General features: G+C 45.9%; 1 protein-coding gene across 2 annotated transcripts in view; it reads left to right on the top strand.

The window, feature by feature from the left end:
• LOC138295851 (zinc finger protein 544-like) overlaps positions 1–21678 on the top strand; it is a 130532-nt gene that overhangs the window by 90965 nt on the left and 17889 nt on the right. For both annotated transcript variants that reach the window (XM_069234439.1, XM_069234440.1), the window contains exons 7-8: positions 5156–5245; positions 8080–8184. In XM_069234439.1, the coding sequence (XP_069090540.1) occupies positions 5156–5245; positions 8080–8184 (195 nt within the window). The remainder of the gene's footprint in view (positions 1–5155; positions 5246–8079; positions 8185–21678) is intronic.

The raw sequence follows: 21678 nt of genomic DNA on the forward strand, positions 1-21678 counted from the left end.
GATCTAATAGTCGGCTCTGGAGCCACAACACTCGAATCCTAATTCTGACTTTCCTAAACTATCTTCCTTTGCACCCTATTTATTTCCTGGCAGACAGAGTAGGCTCCCTTGGGTGGCAAGAGGACTTTACGTCTGCTAGACAGAGACTACTCCGCCCTCCAAATTTACAAATGACTGCATAGCTGACGGTAACTTTTAAAAACATTGTCAGGAACCGCTGTTAACACGATTCCTGGCAATGCATTTTACTGTTTTTACAGGACTGCGTTGGAAGGACGCAGTCCTGTAGCAGACAGTATTCTTTTAAAAAACAAAATGCTGAAAAAGGATTTTCTTTTTGAAAACAAAAAAAGTAATGCTCCTCGCACCATGGGAGGTTTCCGATGGTGAGGGAATATTATAATTGTTTTTACTGTTCTTTACCACCTGGCTTTATCTGGCAGTAGGAAGCAATAAAAATGGCTGCATGTCCGCCCATCTAAATTGAGCGGGTGGACATGTAGCCATTTCTCAGATGGCCATGACTCCAAAGGGGCATCGAAGGGGATTAATCACAGTGGAGACCAACTAGCCTCTGTCCCTGATTAACCCTAAGGTCCGCTTGTATCTAAATGCGGTGGGTGGGCTGCATTCTTGGCAGTAAAAATACTCTATCTCCTTACCACCAGGAAATAAATTGGGCCCTTTGTGTACAAAAATTAAAAATGATTATAAGCCATTAGCAAACAACTGGTACTAAGTTTATTATTAAAGTGACCAGTACACATACCTTATTATGCACTGTTTATGAAATATTAGTATACTTTTATTTGAGAACTGCCAGGATGACTCTGCCACTGTGTTCCTAAGTAGCCATTATTGATCTATTTCATTTCCCTCTGTAAATGCATGAAAGCAACATAAGTTCTTAAAGTAGAAGGACTAGTGAAATGTAACATATGCCACTAACTATACAAAAATGAAACTCCCATGATATGAAGCCCTAAATTGCTTCCAGACTGATTTTCTCTAAACTGAATTAATGAAAGGACCTATGTTTGCAAGTTGAAGGTCGTTTGTTAACATTCGATTGTGACCACAACAGAGCTGAACAATACAATATATGAAAATAAATAACCAGTGAAATATAGATTTTACAACGAATCGCCACAGATATATACATTTGCAGGAGAAAATAATTAAAAACAACTTAAAAAAAATAATAGACTGTAACATACTTGCTCTTTTGGAGGAGACATAAAATTAATAAATTCATTAATAAGATATTATATCGTACTTAAAAAGTAATGAACGTATATACTGTGTATGTGGGGCTGCTAAAGCTGGTCAATTATACAGTGCATGATATAGAATTTGTTTTCCTCATTGACATAGGTCGCAGTTATACAGACCGTAAGTTTTTCTTGCCCTCTTCCCTGACAATGCTTTAAGTAGCAAATATCCTATTCTGAATGCATCAGTCTGCTAACACTATGCTGAAGTAAAAATGAGAGATCCGGCTGAGCCTAGTTAAGCAATACTTTGTCAGGGTATGTGTTATATTTTGTAGATTTTCACAGTGGTCACCATTAAGAGAGTAGCCTAATAAAGGGGTGGACTTTTTCAACAATAATCATAACTGTCCTGGAGATTAAGTTCAATGTAGTCTAGTTCTACAGTAGAACCTTTCCAGTGTCTATTGAAAATGAAGCTAAAACATGCCTTAGTTGCTCATAATATTAGACATTTCGTGATTTAAAAATTCTCTCAGTAATCATTCTGGCATGAGTTATGCAACAGCCCCATTGGATTACTTTTGCATGTGCCTGGGCATATATATATATGCTAAAAAGGCTGAATTCTCAACACAGGGCATGAAATAAAATAGCAGAACCTTCTAGGACCTTTTCCTAATAATTACCTATGAAAGACCAGTTTGTAATTGGAGTATATTCTAAGGCATAGCTCAGAGTCGAAGCCAGTTTGTTTTCTAGACTTCCAATAGATCATTCAAATGTTTTCTCCACAAAGATTTATTACAAGTGATTTAAAGCACCAGCATGAGCCAAAGGTTTACTACCTAAATGACTGTAATGATGTTTATTGCCCAAATCATAGTAAAAGGTTCTGCCAAAATGGATATATATGTTAACTTTAACTGCCTCAAGTTTTTCCTGCCGAAGGATCCAAGTGTAGAATGTACATTGTTTCCCTCCCCTAGGTTACCATTAGGTTACGTTGCAGACCTATTGGGATAGATAAAGAATAAACCATGTTGCCTGCATATAACAACATATATTGTGTTTTGTGTATTTGTATAGCACACAACTCACCATGGAGTGTATTCTGGTGCTCAAGCAGGAGCTATAACAGCCGAGGCAGGGTCCAGCCTAGATGAAGAACCAAGTCTTCAGTTTCTTGAGGAATTCAAGAACTGAGGAGGCTGGGATGTGCAGGGGCAGGTAGTTCCAGGCTGTAGAAATGATATAGGAGAGGGAGCGACTGCCAAATCTAGTTCTGCATATTGGGGTTGAGGGGGTATGCAAGTAGGAGTCCGGCTTAGCAGAGGTGTCCGGTAGATTTGTGGAGGTTTATGCAGTTGTTGAAGTATGTTGGGCCACAGAGGTGTAACAAAACGTGACGGGGCTCCCCTGTGCAGTACATGGAGAGGCTTCCCCCTCCGGGCTCACTCAGATGCTCTCAAACCAGGGTACTGTGCTGAGGGGGGCCCCTGGAGCTCAGCACCTGTGCAGGGGATACCGGGGCCTTTGTTACGCCACTGTGGGGCCAGTGTTGTGTAAGGCATTGTGTGTGCGCGTGAGAAGTTTGATGTGTTAATTTGTGGACAGGGAACCAGTTGAGCTCTTTGAGGTGCGGGGTGATGTGAATGCAGGGTGGAAGGGTGAGGGTGAGTCTGGCCGCTGAGTTTAGCATTGTCTGGAGTCTTCCAGTCAGTTAAGCACTGATTTCAGCATACAGTGCATTGTAGTAGTCCAGACTGCTGGTGATTACAGCTCGGGTGGTGGTACTGAGAGTGTTGGTGGGAGCCATTTGAAGATCTTCTTGAGCATCTTGAGTATGTGGAAGCAGGAGACAGAGACTGCATTCACTTGGCCGGTCATGGTGATTTTGTTGTTGATTACTCTTCCGGGGTTCTTTGTGTGGGTTACCCATAGGGATGTGGGTCAGAGTTTAGCAGGCCGCCAGGTGGAGTCACAGAGCAAGGTGTCTTTGCTAAAGACTACTACTACTGCCTTGTCTGTGTTGAGCTGGAGGCAGTTGGTTTTCAACCATCAAGCAACTTCAGGCATGCAGGATTAGAAATAGTTCGGGGTTTTTGGCATCTTGTTGTAGAGGGAGAATATGAGCTGGGTGTCATCAGCATAGGATATGATGTTGAGTCCATAGGCACGATGATGCTGGTGAGTGGGATCATATAGGCCTTGAACAGAGCAGAGCTCAGTGAAGATCCTTGTGAAACTCCCCAGATGAGGTTGACAGTTTTCGAGGTAAATTGGACCATGCTGGTCATACAGTCATAGGTTCTGCTATTTCGAGGTGAAGGGGACCAGGCTGACAGACTGGGTTTATCCTGTCAGGAAGGTATACATGCAAAATATGCAGTGTATGAGTACATAATTGCAGTAGTAAATTCTTCAGATTTTTTCAAACTGAATTGGCAAATCATGAAGATCTAAAGAAGACAAAAGAGGATCTAGTAGTCAACCTTATTGTAGGACATGACACATTTTTAGGAGTGATGTCAAACCTTTAATAATAAAAGTAGCAAAGACAATCTGACTTCTGGTAACTAAATATTCATATATAATAATTTGTAGTGCTATTCTCAGTTACTAAGAAGTTAGGTCTGAAGCCGGGACGATCACAAGGAATAATATCTTTCTCCGTGGTCCAAGCCAGCAAGTGTTCCAAAATACTCTTTGCAAAGATCTTTCCAACCACATCAGGAGAGCAAGTTGCCTATAATTACTGGGAGCATTCAGGGGACTGTTTGTTTTTGTAGTGTTATCATAATGTTCCCGGCCCGTGAATTAGAAATAGAAACTGTTTTATAGCGATGGGAATGTAGAGAGGCCACAAATGTACTCCTTTTTTGATGTCTGTAAACATAGCCCCGAGTTTCTTGCACTCTTTATGTAAATAATGATGTCATAACTTGTTGGGGTAGAGATTTTCTTAGAATACTGGCTTTTAGACCAAAATAAAAATGATTTTTCAGAATGCTTTATTACATCTGCTGCCTATAGCTTGGAAATGTATGCACCTAAATCTGTGGTGGTCTAGAAATCACAGAAGTCATAACCTTTGTCCCACAGTATAGGGAAACAATTTTCCAGAAGCTTCTTGAGTTTTTCTCCTGGATAGCTTGATGAAGATCCTGCCAACACTGGTCAACTTGTTGTATTCTTTGTGAGATTCAGGGACTCATTTTGACCCTGGCAGTCTAATGACTGCAAGGGTCGCCGTGGTGATCGGACCATTGCTAATGTGGCGGTCTGAGCTCCATATTACGACCGCGGCTGTAGCGCCGTTGTCGGACTGCCAGCACCACCAGATTTCAACTAGGTGATGGTCCAGCGGTGCATGTGGTCCTAATCCACCAGGGCAGCGCTGCACTGGGGATTACGACCCCCTTCTCAGCCAGCAGTTTCATGGTGGTAACCCTGCCATGAAAAGGCTGGCGGAGACAGGGTGCAGAGTGCCCTTGGCATGCAGGCTGATGCACCCTGTGCACTACAGCATTGCCGCCGGCTCTATTATGAGCCAGAGACAATGCTGTAGGCTGTTTCCCGTTGGGCCCGTGGGCAGAAACCCAGCGGGAAAGTCATAATGGGTCTGTTGGGGAGGCTGCCACACTGGTGGCAACCTACCCGTCGGGACTTCGGCGGACAGGCTTTTCCGTCTGCCGAAGTAATAATAAGCACTCAGTGCCTATTTTGTTGGGTGTATATTTTCCAACCACCATAAGGAGTACTGTGGAAACTGTTACAAATTAGTTTATTCATTTCACCTGACAAGTTTGTCTGGTGGATCCTTTGGATTTGTCTTCATCCCTTTATGCATTCGTTCTTTGCCTCCAATGATCTTTTCCATCTTTTGTATACAAACCTCAAACTCGATAATTTACTACCCTATTTTTTATTTTGTACAATAGGATTTCCTTTCCTTAATTCAGAGTTGGCGGAAGGTTTAGAGGACCCTTATTGTGTTGAAGGAAAAGACAGCAATGGCAGTCTTACCTCTGGTAAGTATACAAAATCTGAATTTTTTATTGAAGGGGATTGAGTATGACAACTCTTACATTTAAATAATTGCAATTCTTGATTAACAAATACATTCTTGGCATTAGGAAGTGATCAAGACTGTGTCATCTTCCATTTGTTCCATTAACTAATTTGCATCTTTTGCACGTTTTTCCACCAGCAGCATTCTACTGTGGTTGATCCTGTTTCATATCTGGACAGTTACAAATGCAAATGCATTTTTATATTCCAGGGAACATCTAGTGTCTATTCTTTACCTGAATAATACTGCCTGTTTGAATAATCTGATTGAATAAAGTTGTATAACTCTTCTAATGAAACCTGTTTTTCAGTGTTGGAAATTAGGTTACTGGTTGGGTGTGGGGGTGACCACAATTCTTGCCAGGGTGAAACACCAGCAAACCCCACATTAACCTGTGCTTAACCCTCTGGTAGCATCTCACAAAAGTAGTCAGGTTTAACTTAGAGTCAATGTGTAAGGTATTTATGCAGCTCATAAACAGTAACAACGTGAAAACACAACACCTGAAAAATCCCACACCAATTAAGAACAATAGGGTAAAAGTTAATAAATAATTTTACACCAAAACAACAAAAATCCAATAAGTAGAACAGGAGGCATGTAATTTTAAAGGTTTTGTAGAAATCAAGCACTAAGAAGCAAAAGTCGCCAACCCCAGTTATCTGTTCATGGTAGACCAGGTCCAAGTCACAAGTTCAGGCCGACCGTGATGGAGCACAGGCGAGATACAGGAATGAGGAGATCAGTCCGCTGAAAAGTACATGTGGCCTGTGTGTCAATATGCGAAGTCCATATGCTAGCTGTGCGGGGCGGCATTAAGGAACCGTTGATGAGGAGTGCAATGCGAGGTCTGGCTTTGAGATGCGTTGCACAGCAGCGGAGACGATAACCATCAACAAAGAGCTGTGATGCTAGGTCCTGCTGACTGATCAAAGAGGCAGGTGGAGCTTGCAGAGATATGCTCTGTGTCTGCGCAGAGGACAAGATGCGTGCGCTGGGCTGATGTTGGCGTTGGGCTGCGTCAGCATCAAAGAAAACACCAGTGCTTGCGAGGACTTGCAATGAGATGTGTGAGCATCAAAGACAAGCTGTGTCACGCTGGGTCAAAGTTGATGGAGGGCTGCATTGTGCTGCATTGAGATGCATGGAGTTGTGTCAACATTGAAGAAGCCTGTCATACCCCACTGACTTGAGCAGGGGGCCATACAAATGACTCTTTCAGATTCCTTTGAGTCCTGGGACCACATAGGCAGGCTGAGTTCAGGAGGGAAGCTCACAGCAGCAGAACAGTCCTGGTGGTGCTACATCAGGTCAGCAGGACAGGCTTCACAGCTGGGCAGTCGTTTTTCCTGGCAAAGTCCTCGGGTCCAGAGTGATCTGAAGAGTGGGGTGTGAGGTCTGCTACTTATATCTGGTGCCCACTCTAAAGTGGGAGACACTTCTAGTATCCTCCCCCTACAGAGGTGGTTGAAATTTCCTTCTTTCCTGTCGTGGCCCCTGCTTGTCTGGCGACACAAAAGACTGGTGTGAAACCCTTTGTTAGTGTGTTCAGGCACAGTCTTTATGATGAGCAAGTATGGTAGATAGCAGCCTCTCACCCTCATTTTGACAGAGATGTCCCATCTTGGCACACCTATTACCCTTTGTCTTACTGTCTGGAAGTAATACACAAAGACCAACTTCCATGTACATTTAGTCACATGTCCCAGGATATAGACTTCAGGCACCAAATGGTTGGGATAAGAAAATGCAAACTCGCTAAAAGTGGAATTTTCAGAATTGTGGCTTAAAATCCAACTCTACCATCAAAGAGGGTTTCAAATTACAATTCTTCAAAGACCAAACTTGACTTCCCTACTTGCTCCCAATTGATAGTTATCACTTACTAAATGTAATAAACCCAGTGTTATGGAAGAGGTGGGCCGTACAGTATTTTTTAATTAGTTTTTCACTACTAAGATATATAAAGTTTAAAAGTACATGGCCAACTTTTTTAATACACTTGCTTTTTGGGGCCTACCCTAAGGATGACCTATATGTATTAAAAAGGAAGTTTTAGTCCTGGAAAAAGGTTTATTTTGCCAGGTCAAAAATGGCAGTTTAAAATTGCACACACAGGCTGCAACGGCAGGCGTGAGACATTTTTAAAAGGCTACTTAAGTGGGTGGCACAATGAGTGCTGCTGGCCCAGTACTATCATTTACGTTACAGGTGCTGGGTACATGTAGTACCACTTTACTAGGGACTTACAAGTAAATTAAATGTACCACTTGGGTGTAAGCCAATGTTACCATGTTTTAGAGCGTGACCTTAACCACTTTAGCACTGGCTAGCAGTGGTAAAGTGCATAGAGTCCTAAAAGTGAACAAAAATGGATTCAGAAAACAGCAGGGTGAAGGCATAAAGTTTGGGAATGGCCCTGCAGAGAGGGCCAATTCCAACATTCAGAAAGTTTGCAGAACTGTTTATCGCTTACAGTTTAACGTATAATAAAGAATAGCCGTTTCTTGGCACTTTATCAAATCTCTTAGTTGGCTGAAAGTAAATTGAATCAAGCCTGTTCTCTGTAATTACATTATTGCTTCATGTTGTGGAGTAATGAAAGTCAACTTCTGCTTTAATCAGAAAATGCTTTATGAACTTAAATAAATACAAACATGTAAAAAAGCAAAGGTGACCTGTTAGGCATTGCCTGATGAAGCACTTCAGGCAGGAGAATATGTTAGTGTTGGCACATTTTGCATTTTCTTCCTATAACCACTATACACAGTAAGAAATCTATTTTTCTTACAGGGTTTCCAGCAACTAAGCATCCTGATTCGTTACACATTAAAGAAGAGCAAGAAACCTACTGTATAGATGACTCTGACCAAAGCAGAAGCATCAGCAGTCCCAAATGTGAGTAAACTGTTTTTTTCTGAAATGAAATGAAAATTCTTCACCCATATTTTTGAAAGAGTTTCTTGTCACTGACAATAGTCTGAAACCTTGAATCCAGGAGAGATTGTTTCACCTTATTATCACTTTGGGGAAAAGCATGCTCTTTTTTGCAGGTGTATCTAATCTGCAGAACCTAGACTGCCATGTAAGCGTGTTTATTTAGGTGTTTAGAAGCTTTGTAAAGCTTTACATGCACCTTTCTGCCACTTTTAAGGCATTGGAAAGTTAAACTTTATGTGCAGACATGATGAGGCTAAGTAAGACTCCATTCCGATGCAGGTGGGGAACCCTCTGTTTCTTACCGAGTTCATACCGCTATCTATCATGATTTTCAGTTGGATATTAACCTGAATAGGCCACTTTCCAGGCGTCGCCTGAAATGCATGTAGTTAGGTTCTGACCCCACACCTGCATTCAGGGCATGCTTCCGACTGGGGCCATGGGCTCTCAGGGACTAGCCTCTAAGTTTGTTACTTGAAAGTTCATTGGTTAATTAAGCGTGTAAGTGAGGAGCACAAGTTCCTGGCACCTCGTGTTGAGGTATAATTTTCTGCTCCAGTAATCCTTACCTTTGGGCCCGAGAATTCTGAACATAATTTTTGCAACCACTTAGAGCCTTTTCACAGCTTGTTTAAGACAGTTTTGCTTTTCTAGTTTCAGACACACTTAGTCTGCCTGGTTTTGTAACCCGCCAATAGGATTCTTTAGTAGCCCTGACTGTCCAAGAGAGGCATCACCAGGATGGACTCTTGTCCTATCCGATGGTCAGTTTGAAGGAGAGGGTGGATATTCTTTGCAGCCAGAAAACCTCAGAGTTGATGCCACTGACTTCGGTGTTGTCTAGAGAATTGGAAAAATAGAACCGTATTGAATAGGACTCCTACATTTCATACCATTAAGGTGCAGCATTAGGGAGGTTGCCGAAGAAATCATCATGTTTGTGAGGCAGTTGAAAAGCAGCGACTCGGACCAAAGTGCGCGACCTTGGTTCCATTCATGCAAAGCAGGCTTTCTATCATCTGGTGAGATGTGTGGTGTGAGCTTGTGATTATGTTATTGTTCTTCTCCAGCTCATTTTCTGAACAGAAGTTGAATTGTTTGTCATCATATACTTCACAAAGACATATTTTCCTGTTCTATTACCTGTGCCATACAGACACTGAATAACCAGCATGATGTGCATACCCCACATTGCATTCTACATGACTCCCTAACAGTTGATGTTTCTCTACTTTCTGTGTTTTCAGAAAAAGGTACAGATAACTGCAGGGCAGAGCTGGACTCTTAGACTTGCCATCAGTTTGTCATCAGGGACATATAGGCCCACATTATGACATTGGCGGTATAAACTGCCTACCTCCGTGGTGACGGTCGCCAAAAGACCGTCACCGCGGCTACCATCCGTTCGTCAGATTATGACCACAGCCGGACTTCCGCCACAAGAAGGGCGGAAATCTGTCCGTGGCCATACTGGCAGATGGTGGTAAGGTGGCGCTGCTACCACCAGCACTGCCACGCCAGTAGACCGCCGCCAGCCGTATCATGACTTATGATACAGCCTGGTGGTGTTCTGGTGGTGGGCGCTGCTGGCAGTAGCAGCGCCCCATCCCGTTCCCTGACGGAAAACCACCTGGATGCAGGTAAGTTGGGCTACCGACAGGGGTGTTATGTTTGTGTGGGGGGGTTGTGTGCATGAAAGTGTGTGTGTGCGTGAATGCGTCTGTGTGTATAGTATTGTTTGCGTGTGTGTATGCCTATGTGTGAATGCATGTAAGAATGGAATGTGAATGTGTGTCTGCATGTCAGTGTGAATGTGTGTACGGATGTGTGCGAGCATGAATGGATGTATGCGTGAATGAATGCATGTATGCCAGTGTGAGTGAGTGGGTGTATGCGTGGTGCGTGTCTGTGAGTGTGTGCATGTATGGGGATGTGGGGGACCAGAAGGGGGAGCATGACTGTGGGGGTGGGGGGCATCTGGGAAGTGTTTGGGGGGGTTGGTGAGCCTCCTACCAGTGACAGGGAAGGAATTCCCTGTCACTGGTAGGGCCTACCGCCATGGAAAACCATGGCCGTAGGCTGGCTCAAAATGCCGCCAATGGTACTATAGCGGCCACCAGACTGGAGATTGATATCTCCGGTCCGCCGGCTGCACCGCCATGGCGGTAGGAATGGTAAATTGGCAGGTTGGCTGCAGCCAACTCGCCAATGTCATAATGAGGCTGTATGTACCGCCAGCCTGTTGGCGGTACTACCACCACTTTAACACCTACCGCCGGGGTCAAAATGACACTCATAGTTATAGTTATCCAGGAATCAGAGGAGCTTCTCTTTGATATTCAGGAGGGCCGATATGTCTCAGGAAGACCTATGCCTTGACTAATGCATGTGAAGGAGATGGTTCAGGTCAATTAAATCTTGCAGCTGTCTCATTATATCCCTTTCAAGTGGATTGAGTTTATTGAAAGGGTGTAGCTAATTAGGATCTTTGGATGTTGTGTTTTTTTCAGGAAGAGCATGATGATGGCATGTTTTAAGGAGCTGATAACTACTACTTTAGGAAGTAAGGCATTTATCTCAGTTTGCGATATGTATTCTGAGTCAGTACAATATTTGCTTCATCTACAAGGTAGGGCGTTATTCCACCAGCAAAAAAAAATCATATATGTTAAGAGATGGCCTTAAAGCCTCCACCTTTATTAGGAGTTTAAAGTGGGTATTGCAGATCGCAGCAAGGTGTAATAATGTCCCATGGGAAAGGGGTTGTAAAGGGGCGATGGTCTTGGTTTGTCATAGAAGGGGGTGGATTTTAGTACTTTGGATTCAAAGAATACTAGAATGGCCTCATCTAATGGGGATGCTCAAGGGCTGCTTAAGTATATTCAGGTTAAATAGCTTGTATGTAAAAAAAAAAATACTTCCTAGTTTGGGACGGGTCTTGCTGATGTGTTACCAAATAGGTCTTTCTTTGCTTATTGGCTACTTTGTGATAGCCCCTCCTGTCTGTTGTACCAATTTGTTTTCTCTTCTTTTGCCGACTTGGACCTTTGTTTGTTTTAGCTTTGCCTTCTGCTCGTTGGAACCCTTGGTGGATTTAAAGGCCAGCTTTAATGTTCTTGTTCTGAATGTGGCAAACTTGTCCAGAGAACTCAATATGTTGTTTGGAGGGTTTCCATGGTGGAATCATCACTAATGTTCATGAACATTGAATCTGTTACTATATGTGCAGGATCTCAGACTACTTTAAAAAAGAAAGGAAGCGTTCTCTTTCATACATCTACCTATATAAAGATGCACATTCCTTTTGTTTTCAAAGGTAGCAAATGAAAACATTAAACTGATGCATAGGCACCAGTCTTTGAAACTGTCCTAAGACTCCAAATAAATATCAGTAGTCATATAAACATCACAGGCTTGCTGAGAGAACAATAACAACGTGCATTTAAGGTCCCAAACTGATTCCTATTACCGACTTCTCTTTTCTCTTGATTAACGGGCAATTCATTTTTCACCTTTGGGATGTTGAATCCTGAATGTTAGATCTGACAGCATTAGGGTGAACTTTCACCAACTTCTTGCCTGCCTCCCTCCATTTTGCTGATATCATTTTTGCTTGTTTTAGGACTCTGCGCACTTTACCACTGCTGATCAGTGCTAAAGTGCTTGTGCTCTCTCCCCTAAACATGGGAACATCAGCTCATACTCAGTGGGCATATTGAATTTACTTATAAGTCCCTAGTAAAGTGCACTAGATGTGCCCAGGGTCTGTAACTTAAATGCTGCTAGTGGGCCTGCAGCACTGATTGTGCCACCACATATGTAGCCCCTTAACCATGTCTCAGGCCTGCCATTGCAAGGCCTGTGTGTGCGGTTTTACTAACACTTCCACATGGCATTAAAACTACTTGCCAAGCCTTAAATTCCCCTTTTCTTACATATAAGTCACCCCTAAGGTATGCACTAAGTAAGGAAGGCCCTAAGTAACCCATAGGGCAGGGTGCTATGTAGGTAAAAGGCAGGACATGTACTTATACATTTTACATGTCCAGGGAGTGGAAAACTCCCTAAATCATTTTTCACTACTGTGAAGTCAGCTCCTCTCAGAGGCCAGCATTGGAAGTTCCGTTATATACTTTTATAGATCAAATCTGTTTATTAAGTTTTAAATTTTAGAACATCGCACATGTATATGTACTACATTACAATATTTCGAACAGGTACATAGTTAGCTTATTCCATGCGAAACAATGAAAGAAAAAGAATTATACAGTTAACACAACTATGTTTCCCCACTGCTAGTTGGACATACATTAATCAAACGATCTCCGGCTCTATTACCATGTAGTTCTAGTCCAGAATTAACATCACCTCGTAGATGACATCCCAGCCAATCAATTCAAGTTCAGAACCCTCAGATAGGTTGGGCATGTCAGCTCTGAAAACTCCCCAGATAGAATACGTAAAAACGGTTGCCAGAGTTCCCTAAAGTCCCCACCCCTTTGCTGTGAAGCCAGGGAGAGCTTTTCCATGGCGAGGATAAACCATAGCTTGTGCAGCCAAGAGACTGTTGACGGGATCTGCTCTGTCCCCCACACTGATAGCAAAAGCTGTACGGCAGCATTCAAGGCCAAGGCCATCTGCCGACCCTTCAAAGATCTTAGGGGAAAAGTGAGCGGATTGGGGAGACCAAGCAAAATATACGTAGGAAATCTAGGGATCTGCGTGTCAAAGGCCCTGTCCACAGTGTCTATGATATCCTTCCAATACCTGTGTAGCTTGGGGCAATGCCATAAGAGGTGCACAAGCGTGCCCCCACCCCCACACCCCCTCCAGCAGCGACTAGATTTGTCATGATTCCAAGCATGGATCCTGTTAGGGGTGTAATACCAGGAGGAGGCTACTTTATAAGCTGTCTCTGTGCCTGCTGAGTTATAAGCTGTGTTGTGCACCCTACAAAAAAACACTCTCCCACTCATCCTCCGATAGCTCCCTCTCAAGCTCCTTCTCCCATCTCAATTGACCCTTAGTTTTGATTGAACGGGTCTCTCGCCACAGGAGGGCATAGAGTTCTGAAACCACACGCTTATCGTCCTTTTTCCTTAGAATCCATTTTTCAAATGGGGTTAACGGCCTATCGATTAATATCCTATTGGCCGTAAGCAGTGCCCAGTGTCTTATTTGGTAGTACATCATCCTATCGGCCTCAGTCAGGCCAAATTGCTCCCTCAATTGGTCAAAGGGGATTACCCCCTGCTCATCAAATAAGTATCCTACCCTTTTGCATCCCCTCTCATACCACCGACGCAATGCCTCCGGCTGTAAGCCAGGGCCAAAATCAGGGTTCGCGCCCAGTGGAGTCATTGGGGATGGGAAGGTCGTCAAACCCGCCCTGCCGGCCACCCGATCCCACACTCTCATTGTAACCTCCGTAATCGGTGATATATACAACCCTTGCACCCTGTGGCGGCGCCTAAGCCAGGGTTCCTTCCATATGTGAGAGCCCGCCACTGCTTGATCCATGAAACACCAATGCTTCTCCGAAGATGGCCGGCTCCATTCCAAAAGGAAGCGCAACTGTGCTGTCTGAAAGTATCGAAGGAGGCAGGGGACTGCCAGCCCCCCCCTCCCTCTTAGGACAGTACAGAACCTGCTGTGATATCCGCGCCGCCTTCCCTTCCCAAATAAATCTTAAGACCGCCGTTTGGAGGGACGCTATCGTTCGCGGGGGAGGTTCCAGCGGGAGCACCTGGAACAGATAAAGTATACGTGGTAGGATGGTCATCTTCACTGCTGCAACCCTGCCGAGCCAGGACAGTTTAAGCCTCCCCATGACTCCAAGTCGCGCTGCACCTCTTGCGTTAGTTTCGAATAGTTCAACTTCACTGTACTGGTGACCGTAGTGCCCAGCTCAATCCCCAAATATGGGAGCCCCGAAGAGGTCCATGTAAAATGGAAACCGGCCTTCAGGTCCCTTTCATGCTCCGCAGTGATAAACTTGCCCAGAGCCTGCGATTTAAGCATGTTCATTCGGAACCCCGAAACCTTCCCAAATTCCTCAATAACACCCATTAGTGCCGATATTGAATTCATGGGCTCCGCCAAAGTAAAAATGACGTTGTCCGCATATAGCGAAATCAGATGCTCATCCCCCCCGAACCTAATGCCCGTGATCTGAGGGTTGTCCCGGAGCTTCTGCACCAGTGGCTCCATGTAAAGCGCAAACAGGAGGGGCGAAAGAGGACACCCTTGCCTGGTGCCTCTTTGGACGACAAATGGCAAAGAGAGCGTCCCATTAACCCGGACCGCTGCCCGTGGCTCTTGAGAAATGCATCGAATCCATGTTATAAAACCTGAACCCAGTCCAAAGCATTCGAGCACCCTGAACAGGTATGGCCAGTGAACCCTATCAAAGGCTTTATCAGCGTCAATAGACAGGAAGAGCGCCGCCCTATGGGAACGTTCAGTTTTATCCAAGAGATGGAGCAATCGCTTGGTATTATCGCTGCACTGTCTATGAAGTATAAATCCCGACTGGTCGGGGTCCACAAGCCCCGGCATATAATAGTTGAGACGGTGTGCCAAAATGCCAGTAAACAGTTTGGCATCGATATTCAGGAGGGAGATTGGCCTATACGAGGCGCATTCCTCTGGATCCTTCCCCGGTTTCGGGATAACAACGATAGTAGCGTCTAACATACTAGGCGAAAGCACACCCGTTTGAAGAAAAGAGTTAAAAAGTCGCACAAGAACGGGAACGAGTTCAGCACAGAAGGATTTATAAAAAAGCGCAGAAAAACCGTCGGGCCAGGTGTCTTCCCGGTCTGCAAGCGAGCAATTGCAGATATAACCTCCTCAGCCCTTATAGGTTGGTCTAACGAGGCTGAGTCTGTCACCGACATAGGTGTGATTGCTATGTCCTCTAAGAAGGATTCTGGGGCTAAGTCACCGGGCTTCTCGGCCATATACAGACTTCGATAGAATTCCGCAAAAGCCTGCGCTATTTGGTCGCTCGTACGTGCCTCCGCCCCAGAAGGGAATCGTACCATTTTTATCAGTGACGCTGCGCGCTGTGCTTTCAACCTATGCGCCAGTAGCTTGCTGCACTTATTGCTTCCTACATAATACTTTTGTTTGAGTCGGACTACCGCATACTCTGCCCTGTCCCAGTCCAACCTCCTCAGTTGCTTCCGGACCTTCTCGAGCTCTCGCCATATTCTAGGAGCACCGGTGCGTTTATGTGAGCACTCTAACGCCCTCACTCGCTGCTCCAAGTCCCCCCGGAGCCGAATCCTCGCCTTATTATCCCTAGAAGAAAGCGACATCACCTCACCCCTCAAGACAACCTTCAGTGCCTCCCACAGTGTTGCAATGCTTGTTGTCCCGTTGTCGTTAAAGCTAAGGTAATCTATTATTGCCCATCGAATCGCCTCTACCGTTGCGCCGTTCTGAAGCATCGAGTCTCTAAATCGCCATCCCGATGGACTAACCCTCTCCATGTCCGGATGAATCTCAACTGTTACCGGAGCATGATCCGACAAGGCCCGCGGCTCGATCGCCGGGTCTCTAATTCTGGGGAGAAGCTCCTGGGATGCCAGAAACAGGTCTAATCTAGCATATGGTTTGGTTGCAGGTGAGTAGAAGGAATAGTCCCTCAACGTAGGGTGCGCGCTCCTCCACACATCCACCAGACCACACTCATGAAGCCACTGCCGCCCAGAATCCGACAAGGACCCAGTCTGACCATACCGTTGACCTGAGCGATCCAGGTCCCCATCCATCACCAAATTAAAATCACCCCCCAGCAATCCAGCACCATCAGGGGACTGCAGAATCGGAGTCAGAGACTGTCTCAAGAAGGCTTCCTGTTGGGAATTGGGTGCATAAAGGGAAGTGAGCGTGAGAGTGAAAGCCCCCAATCGGATCCGCAAGGCCAAGAGCCTCCCCGGGACCTCATGCAATTTGGATATGAATTCCCCCGGGAATGTGCGTGATAAAAGTATCGCCACCCCTGCATGCTTTGACGGCAGGGAGGACCAGAACTGCCTGGGAAACCACTTGGATCTTTAAGGACAAGGTGGGTCTCTTGCAGAAGACATACATGACTTCCGGATCTCTCTAAAGCTGAGAGGATGGCTAGCCTCTTAGTAGGGTTATTTAGCCTCCTAACATTTAAGCTTATACATTTGATGGTTATAGCCTATACTGAAGAAACCAAGCAGGGGAGACAAAAGCACAACCTAAGACTACCACCCACAGTATTATCTAGACCGCCTAGTGCAAGCAGGCCTGAGGATGCCATCTCAAAAGACCAACATCACGGGGAAAACCAACAAGAAAAAAACAAAAAGCACAACAGGTGCATATGACACAGAAGTCCTCGATCGCTCATCCTCGCGAGGTAAAATCTCCACGGGGCAGTATGTTCCGCCATGTCAGTAACTCGATCCATTGCCCCCACCGCCCGACCCTCTGCAACAATCAACATATTATTACGACTGTGGCCTGCAGTAATCCCGGGTGCCCAGACTAGGCCGAAGTGCCGGCTGCCACGCTGTTCAAAGCGGCTTCTCTCTCCGAGCTCAGCTCCAAGGCCGTCGGGCGTTGCAACTTCCTTTTCTTCTCTTTTTCCGCCACCGAGGAGGGCCCCCCGCCGATAGAGCCACCCCCTCACTCGCCTCCCGGCCTGTGTCCTCAAGGCCCAGGACGCGGCCAGCCTCTGTAACCGATTTCACCTGCCGAAGCTGATCCTCCCAGCGGAAGACCAGGCGGAACGGATGGCCCCAAGAGTAGGACACATTGTGTGCCCTCAGGTGATCCGTGATCGGCCTAAACTCTCTCCGTCTCTGCAAAGTCCGCACAGATAGATCATGAAAGAGCTGAAGTTCATGCCCTCGAAAGAGGACAGACTGGAGGTTGCGGGCCCGCCGTAAAATCTTTTCTTTGAGGACAAAATTGTGGAGACAGGCTAAAATGTCTGGGGGGCGGTCTCCAGGGGCCCCAGCGCGCCCAGCTCGATGCACCCGGTCCAAGACTACCTCCTGTGTCTCTTCTGTGCCAAGCAGGGAGCGAAACAAATCCACCACATAGCCCCCAATGTCCCCTTTTTCCATGCCCACCGGGGCCCCTCATATATGAATATTTTGTCTCCTCGAGCGATTTTCCAAGTCCTCAACTGCCATCTGAAGAAGGTCCTGTTGCTCTCGGAGGCGAACTACCTCCTGTTGCAGGCCCGCGACCTCTTCGCCGCAAGGGATCTCACTGTCCTCTAGCTGCGATACACATTCACGTAAGGAGGTAACCTCTCCTCTTATCTCCTTCACCTCCCGTGAGATGTCCCTACGTAGCTCTTGGATATCGGCCCGGAGCGACTCAAAAAGGGAGGTCAGAAAGCCCTTTGTCACGGAAGAACTCTCCTCTGGCTCCGTCTCAACTCGACTTTCCAAGTCCCTCGTCTCAGGTAAGTCCTCCATAGTAGACCCAGGTGCAGAGCGCGCCCCTGCCAACATATCCCTCACTGAGCGCTCGCGTTTGGACTTCGATGTCGCCATGGCGCGCCGGCCTGATCTCACCTCACCAGCTCAGCTCCGTGAGACCTCCAAGATCACTTTTCCAAGGCCGGTCGGCGTGCACCGCTCTTTCCGGAACCGCGCCAGGGCACAGCTCCAAGCCGCCACCATGTACAACGGTCCGCTCCTTTAACCCACTCGCAGGACTGCAAGCCAGGCTAGTTAAAGATTCAAGTACTGGGTTGTGCCACCCGGAAGCCAGGTAACCGGGTCCCCGCTATCCACCAGGGCCCTGCGCCTCACCGACCTCGCTCCAAGGTGCCCGGGCAAGGAAGCTCCGCCAGTCACCGCCAATTCAGGAGGGCACCCAGGAGCACCACTCACTCCTCAGGCGCCTCAACCACCAGGCGCCGGGCCCCGCGGCTCTCGCCAATTATCAGGGGGCCCCAGGAAGGCCCCTCAGCCCTCAATCCCCGGCGCCCTGGCCGCAAGGGGCGCCAAGGGGAAGGCCCATCCTGCGGCGGCTGCACCCCAACTACTGGGCCGAGCCCGCTCCACCTGCGGGAGCGGCGCAACCTGGCTCCGACCGGTGCCGCCGCATCCAGAACACCCGGGGGGATCCGCGGGATGCGGGGAAAGCCTCCAGGCCTCCCCAGACTGGCCACAGGTCGCTTTTTCGGGCCGAGGCGGCAGAGCGCAAACAGGAACGTCCTAGCGCTCCGCCATCTTGACCACGCCCCCCGTTATATACTTTTAAGTGGTAAATTCTGATCTGAGTGGAGAAGACTTGTCATATTTGGTATGGATGGAATGGTAGTTAGAAACCCTACTCACTGGTGAAGTTGGATTTACCATTACTATTTCAGAAATGCCACTTTTAGAAAGTAGGCATTTGCCTGCACTTACTGCCAAGAGCACCTTATAGCCTGTCTCCAATCCACATCTGGCCTGTGCTGGTTGACAGCTCCCCTTGTGCATTCCACCCAGACAGCCATAAACACAGGATACTCGGCTGCATCTGCATTAATCTGCATACAGATGGATTTCCCTGGGCAGGAAGAGTGGAGGGGCTCTCATTTACACTTAAAAGGCCAGTGGCCTGCCATCTTACAAAGGACTGATAACCCCTCCACAGGACCCCTCTGCAGGTGGAGGACGGGCTGAAAGGGGAAATTGTGCACTTCAAAACCACTCTTTGAAGTTTCCCCCACTTCAAAGGCACTTTTGCGTATACATACTGGGCCTCTGATCCCACCAAATCAGACACCAGTGGACCTGCAACTGGGCGCTATCAGAGGGACTGCCCGGCTGCCTAAAGAACTCACCTGGACTGCTTTGCTGAAAAGGATTGCTCTCCTGCTGCTGGTCTGCTGCCTGCTGGCCCCTGACCCTTCTGGAAGAACTCTGCCTTCCTCCACAATGGCTCTCCAGGGGCTTCAATTGCACTTGTCTCCTGTTCTGAAGTCTCAGGACCACAAAGACTTCACCAAAGAGAAGAAAATCCCTGGGAGCTGGAAAATCAATGCAACGCCTGCAGAAATTGCTGCAGCACCTGCCTGGCAGCAGAAAAATTGCCACATTGCCTACTGTATTGACGCAGTGCCTGCTCCTTCTTACTAGTGCTTCCAGGATTTGAAACACATCGTTCCTGGGCGTCAAAATATTCCTACATCGCAGTGAGGAAGCAAGGCTGCGCTCCTGGAAATCGATGCATCACCTTGCAGCGTGGAAAGAAACCACGCATTATCTATGCCGTGCTGGAAAATCAGATGCAGCGCCTTAACATATCTCCTCCTCTGAGGCCCCGTGCGTCCTTATTTTTGACGCTTCCCTGGTACTGTGAGTTACAAGGATACAACCACTCATTCTTAAGGATTGTGACTCATTTAAACCTTTAAAATTTAATATCCTGACTTGTGCATATTGGATTTTTGTCCTTTTGGCCTTATTTTTTTCAGATAAATATCTATTTTCCTAAACTGGTGTGGAGTACTTTTTGTGGTGTTTTCACTGTGTTACTGTATGAGATATTGGCCAAATACTTTACACATTGCCTTCTAAGTTAAGCCTGCCTCCTCTGTGCCAGGCTACCAGAGGGTGAGCAAAGGGTAATTTGGATTGTGTGTGACAAACCCTGACTAGGATTGTGGTCCCTACTTGGACAGGGTGCATAGCTCTTCCAACTAGAGATCCAATTTCTAATATAGGTGATCAGCGGTGAGGATAGGACTTGTGTTTTGCAGTGCCATACAATAGCTACCTGTACACTACCTACCCACATTTAAAAGACCATTTCATTTTTTTTCCTGATGTTTTCCCTGCTTTGCACTTTTAATCCATCCTATACATCATGTCTCTGGGTGGTCCACATGTGGAGCTGGGAAGGTTGACCTGGCTACGGTGGAGGAATACATAGTTACCCAGCTGAAGGGCTTTGCAAAGAGATGTGTTGTGATTTACCTGACTAGGATTGTGGTCTCTACTTTGACAGGGTGCCTACCTCTGCCAAATCCAATTTCTAACACTTAAACACTACGCTCTCTGATTTTTCTTCACAGTTGACCAGTTTTCATCTGAGTTTCAGAACCTTTCATACCATTTGACATTTTTTGGAGTTGATCTTTTACCCACAGGTATATTTTGTGAGAATACTTTTTCTATTTTTTACTGTATTTTCCACCACAGCAGGTATTGAGACTTCCTTATTTATGATGTGCCCTCAGTGTAGCAAGAATCAATCAGATTAAAATTCCTTGTGTATCCGTTGATTTTCTGAGAACTGCACTTTTCAAGAGTGACCAGCATTTGAAAAACTGACCAACAGGACATTGAAGGATAGGAAAGGAATTCACTTATGAGGTACCGCCATTTCCAGAGCAAACACAGAGCCAATTGATGATGGTTCTTAGTCAACAAGAAGCTAACAAGGCTGCTTTCTTCACCTCAACACTTTCTGAGATGATTATTTACCATTTCATGAAACCAAAATCATAGGAATGGTCATTTACAATATCTTAGATAAAGCATTTAACAACAGGAAATGAATTGTCGAAAAGCGGATTGGCTCCTCTTGGTCTATCCCACCACAAGTTAGAAGTATCTGCAGAGACCCTGGGCTATGAGAAGGGCCACTACTTTCAGTCATCATGAAGGTTATACTCTACTGTTTCATGTGCAAGCTTTCTGGTCCAGATCATTAACTGTGGATGATATAACCAATCTTTCACAAGGTAGTGGCAAGAGGTACTATGATACTAAACTGATGATTCAACATCCCCCATCCCAGGGTCACAGGTAATATTTTAAGTGTTTCATTCAAGACCCTGATTGAGTTCTGGCATAAATTCTATGATGAAATGTTTTGAATATTACTGAGGACCTTTCCCCCACCTCTTTTTAAAACAAAATACAAAGCTCCAGAACAAAAACTGTTTCTTTTAGGTCAGATCTGACACCTGATTTTGATATTGTCTCATTGGTAAGAAAATACTACATTGCTTTTGTATCTTTAGTTAAGTAGAGCCACAAACAGATACAGTTGATAGGATATGTGGGAAGGCTAATCCTTCCATGAATTCATCTACCTCCGCTGCCTTCCTTAACAATTGTGACTGTTCCATGTATGAAAAAATACAGAAGACCTTGGATGACCTCATCATTGACAGTTGGCAAGACTTGGTAGAAGGTTTCAGTGATGGACTACTGGTATTGAATCAGGTCACTAGAAACTCAGCAGATGTAACTGACCATTCATCCAGTAGCTATTGCCACAATATCAGAGAGGTGTGACCTCCATGGTCGCTGGGTTTTATAACACCAGCAGCAAAAGATAATGCACCTTTCTTGGTCAAGATGTACAGGCCAGGGTGGAAAAAATGTACTCCAGAGCTCTTTGCTGGCATTTTGAAAAAACACTTAAATCGCCAATACATTTAGGATTCTTACT

The sequence above is a fragment of the Pleurodeles waltl genome, chromosome 5, assembly GCF_031143425.1.
Source record: "Pleurodeles waltl isolate 20211129_DDA chromosome 5, aPleWal1.hap1.20221129, whole genome shotgun sequence".
Lineage (NCBI taxonomy): Eukaryota > Metazoa > Chordata > Amphibia > Caudata > Salamandridae > Pleurodeles > Pleurodeles waltl.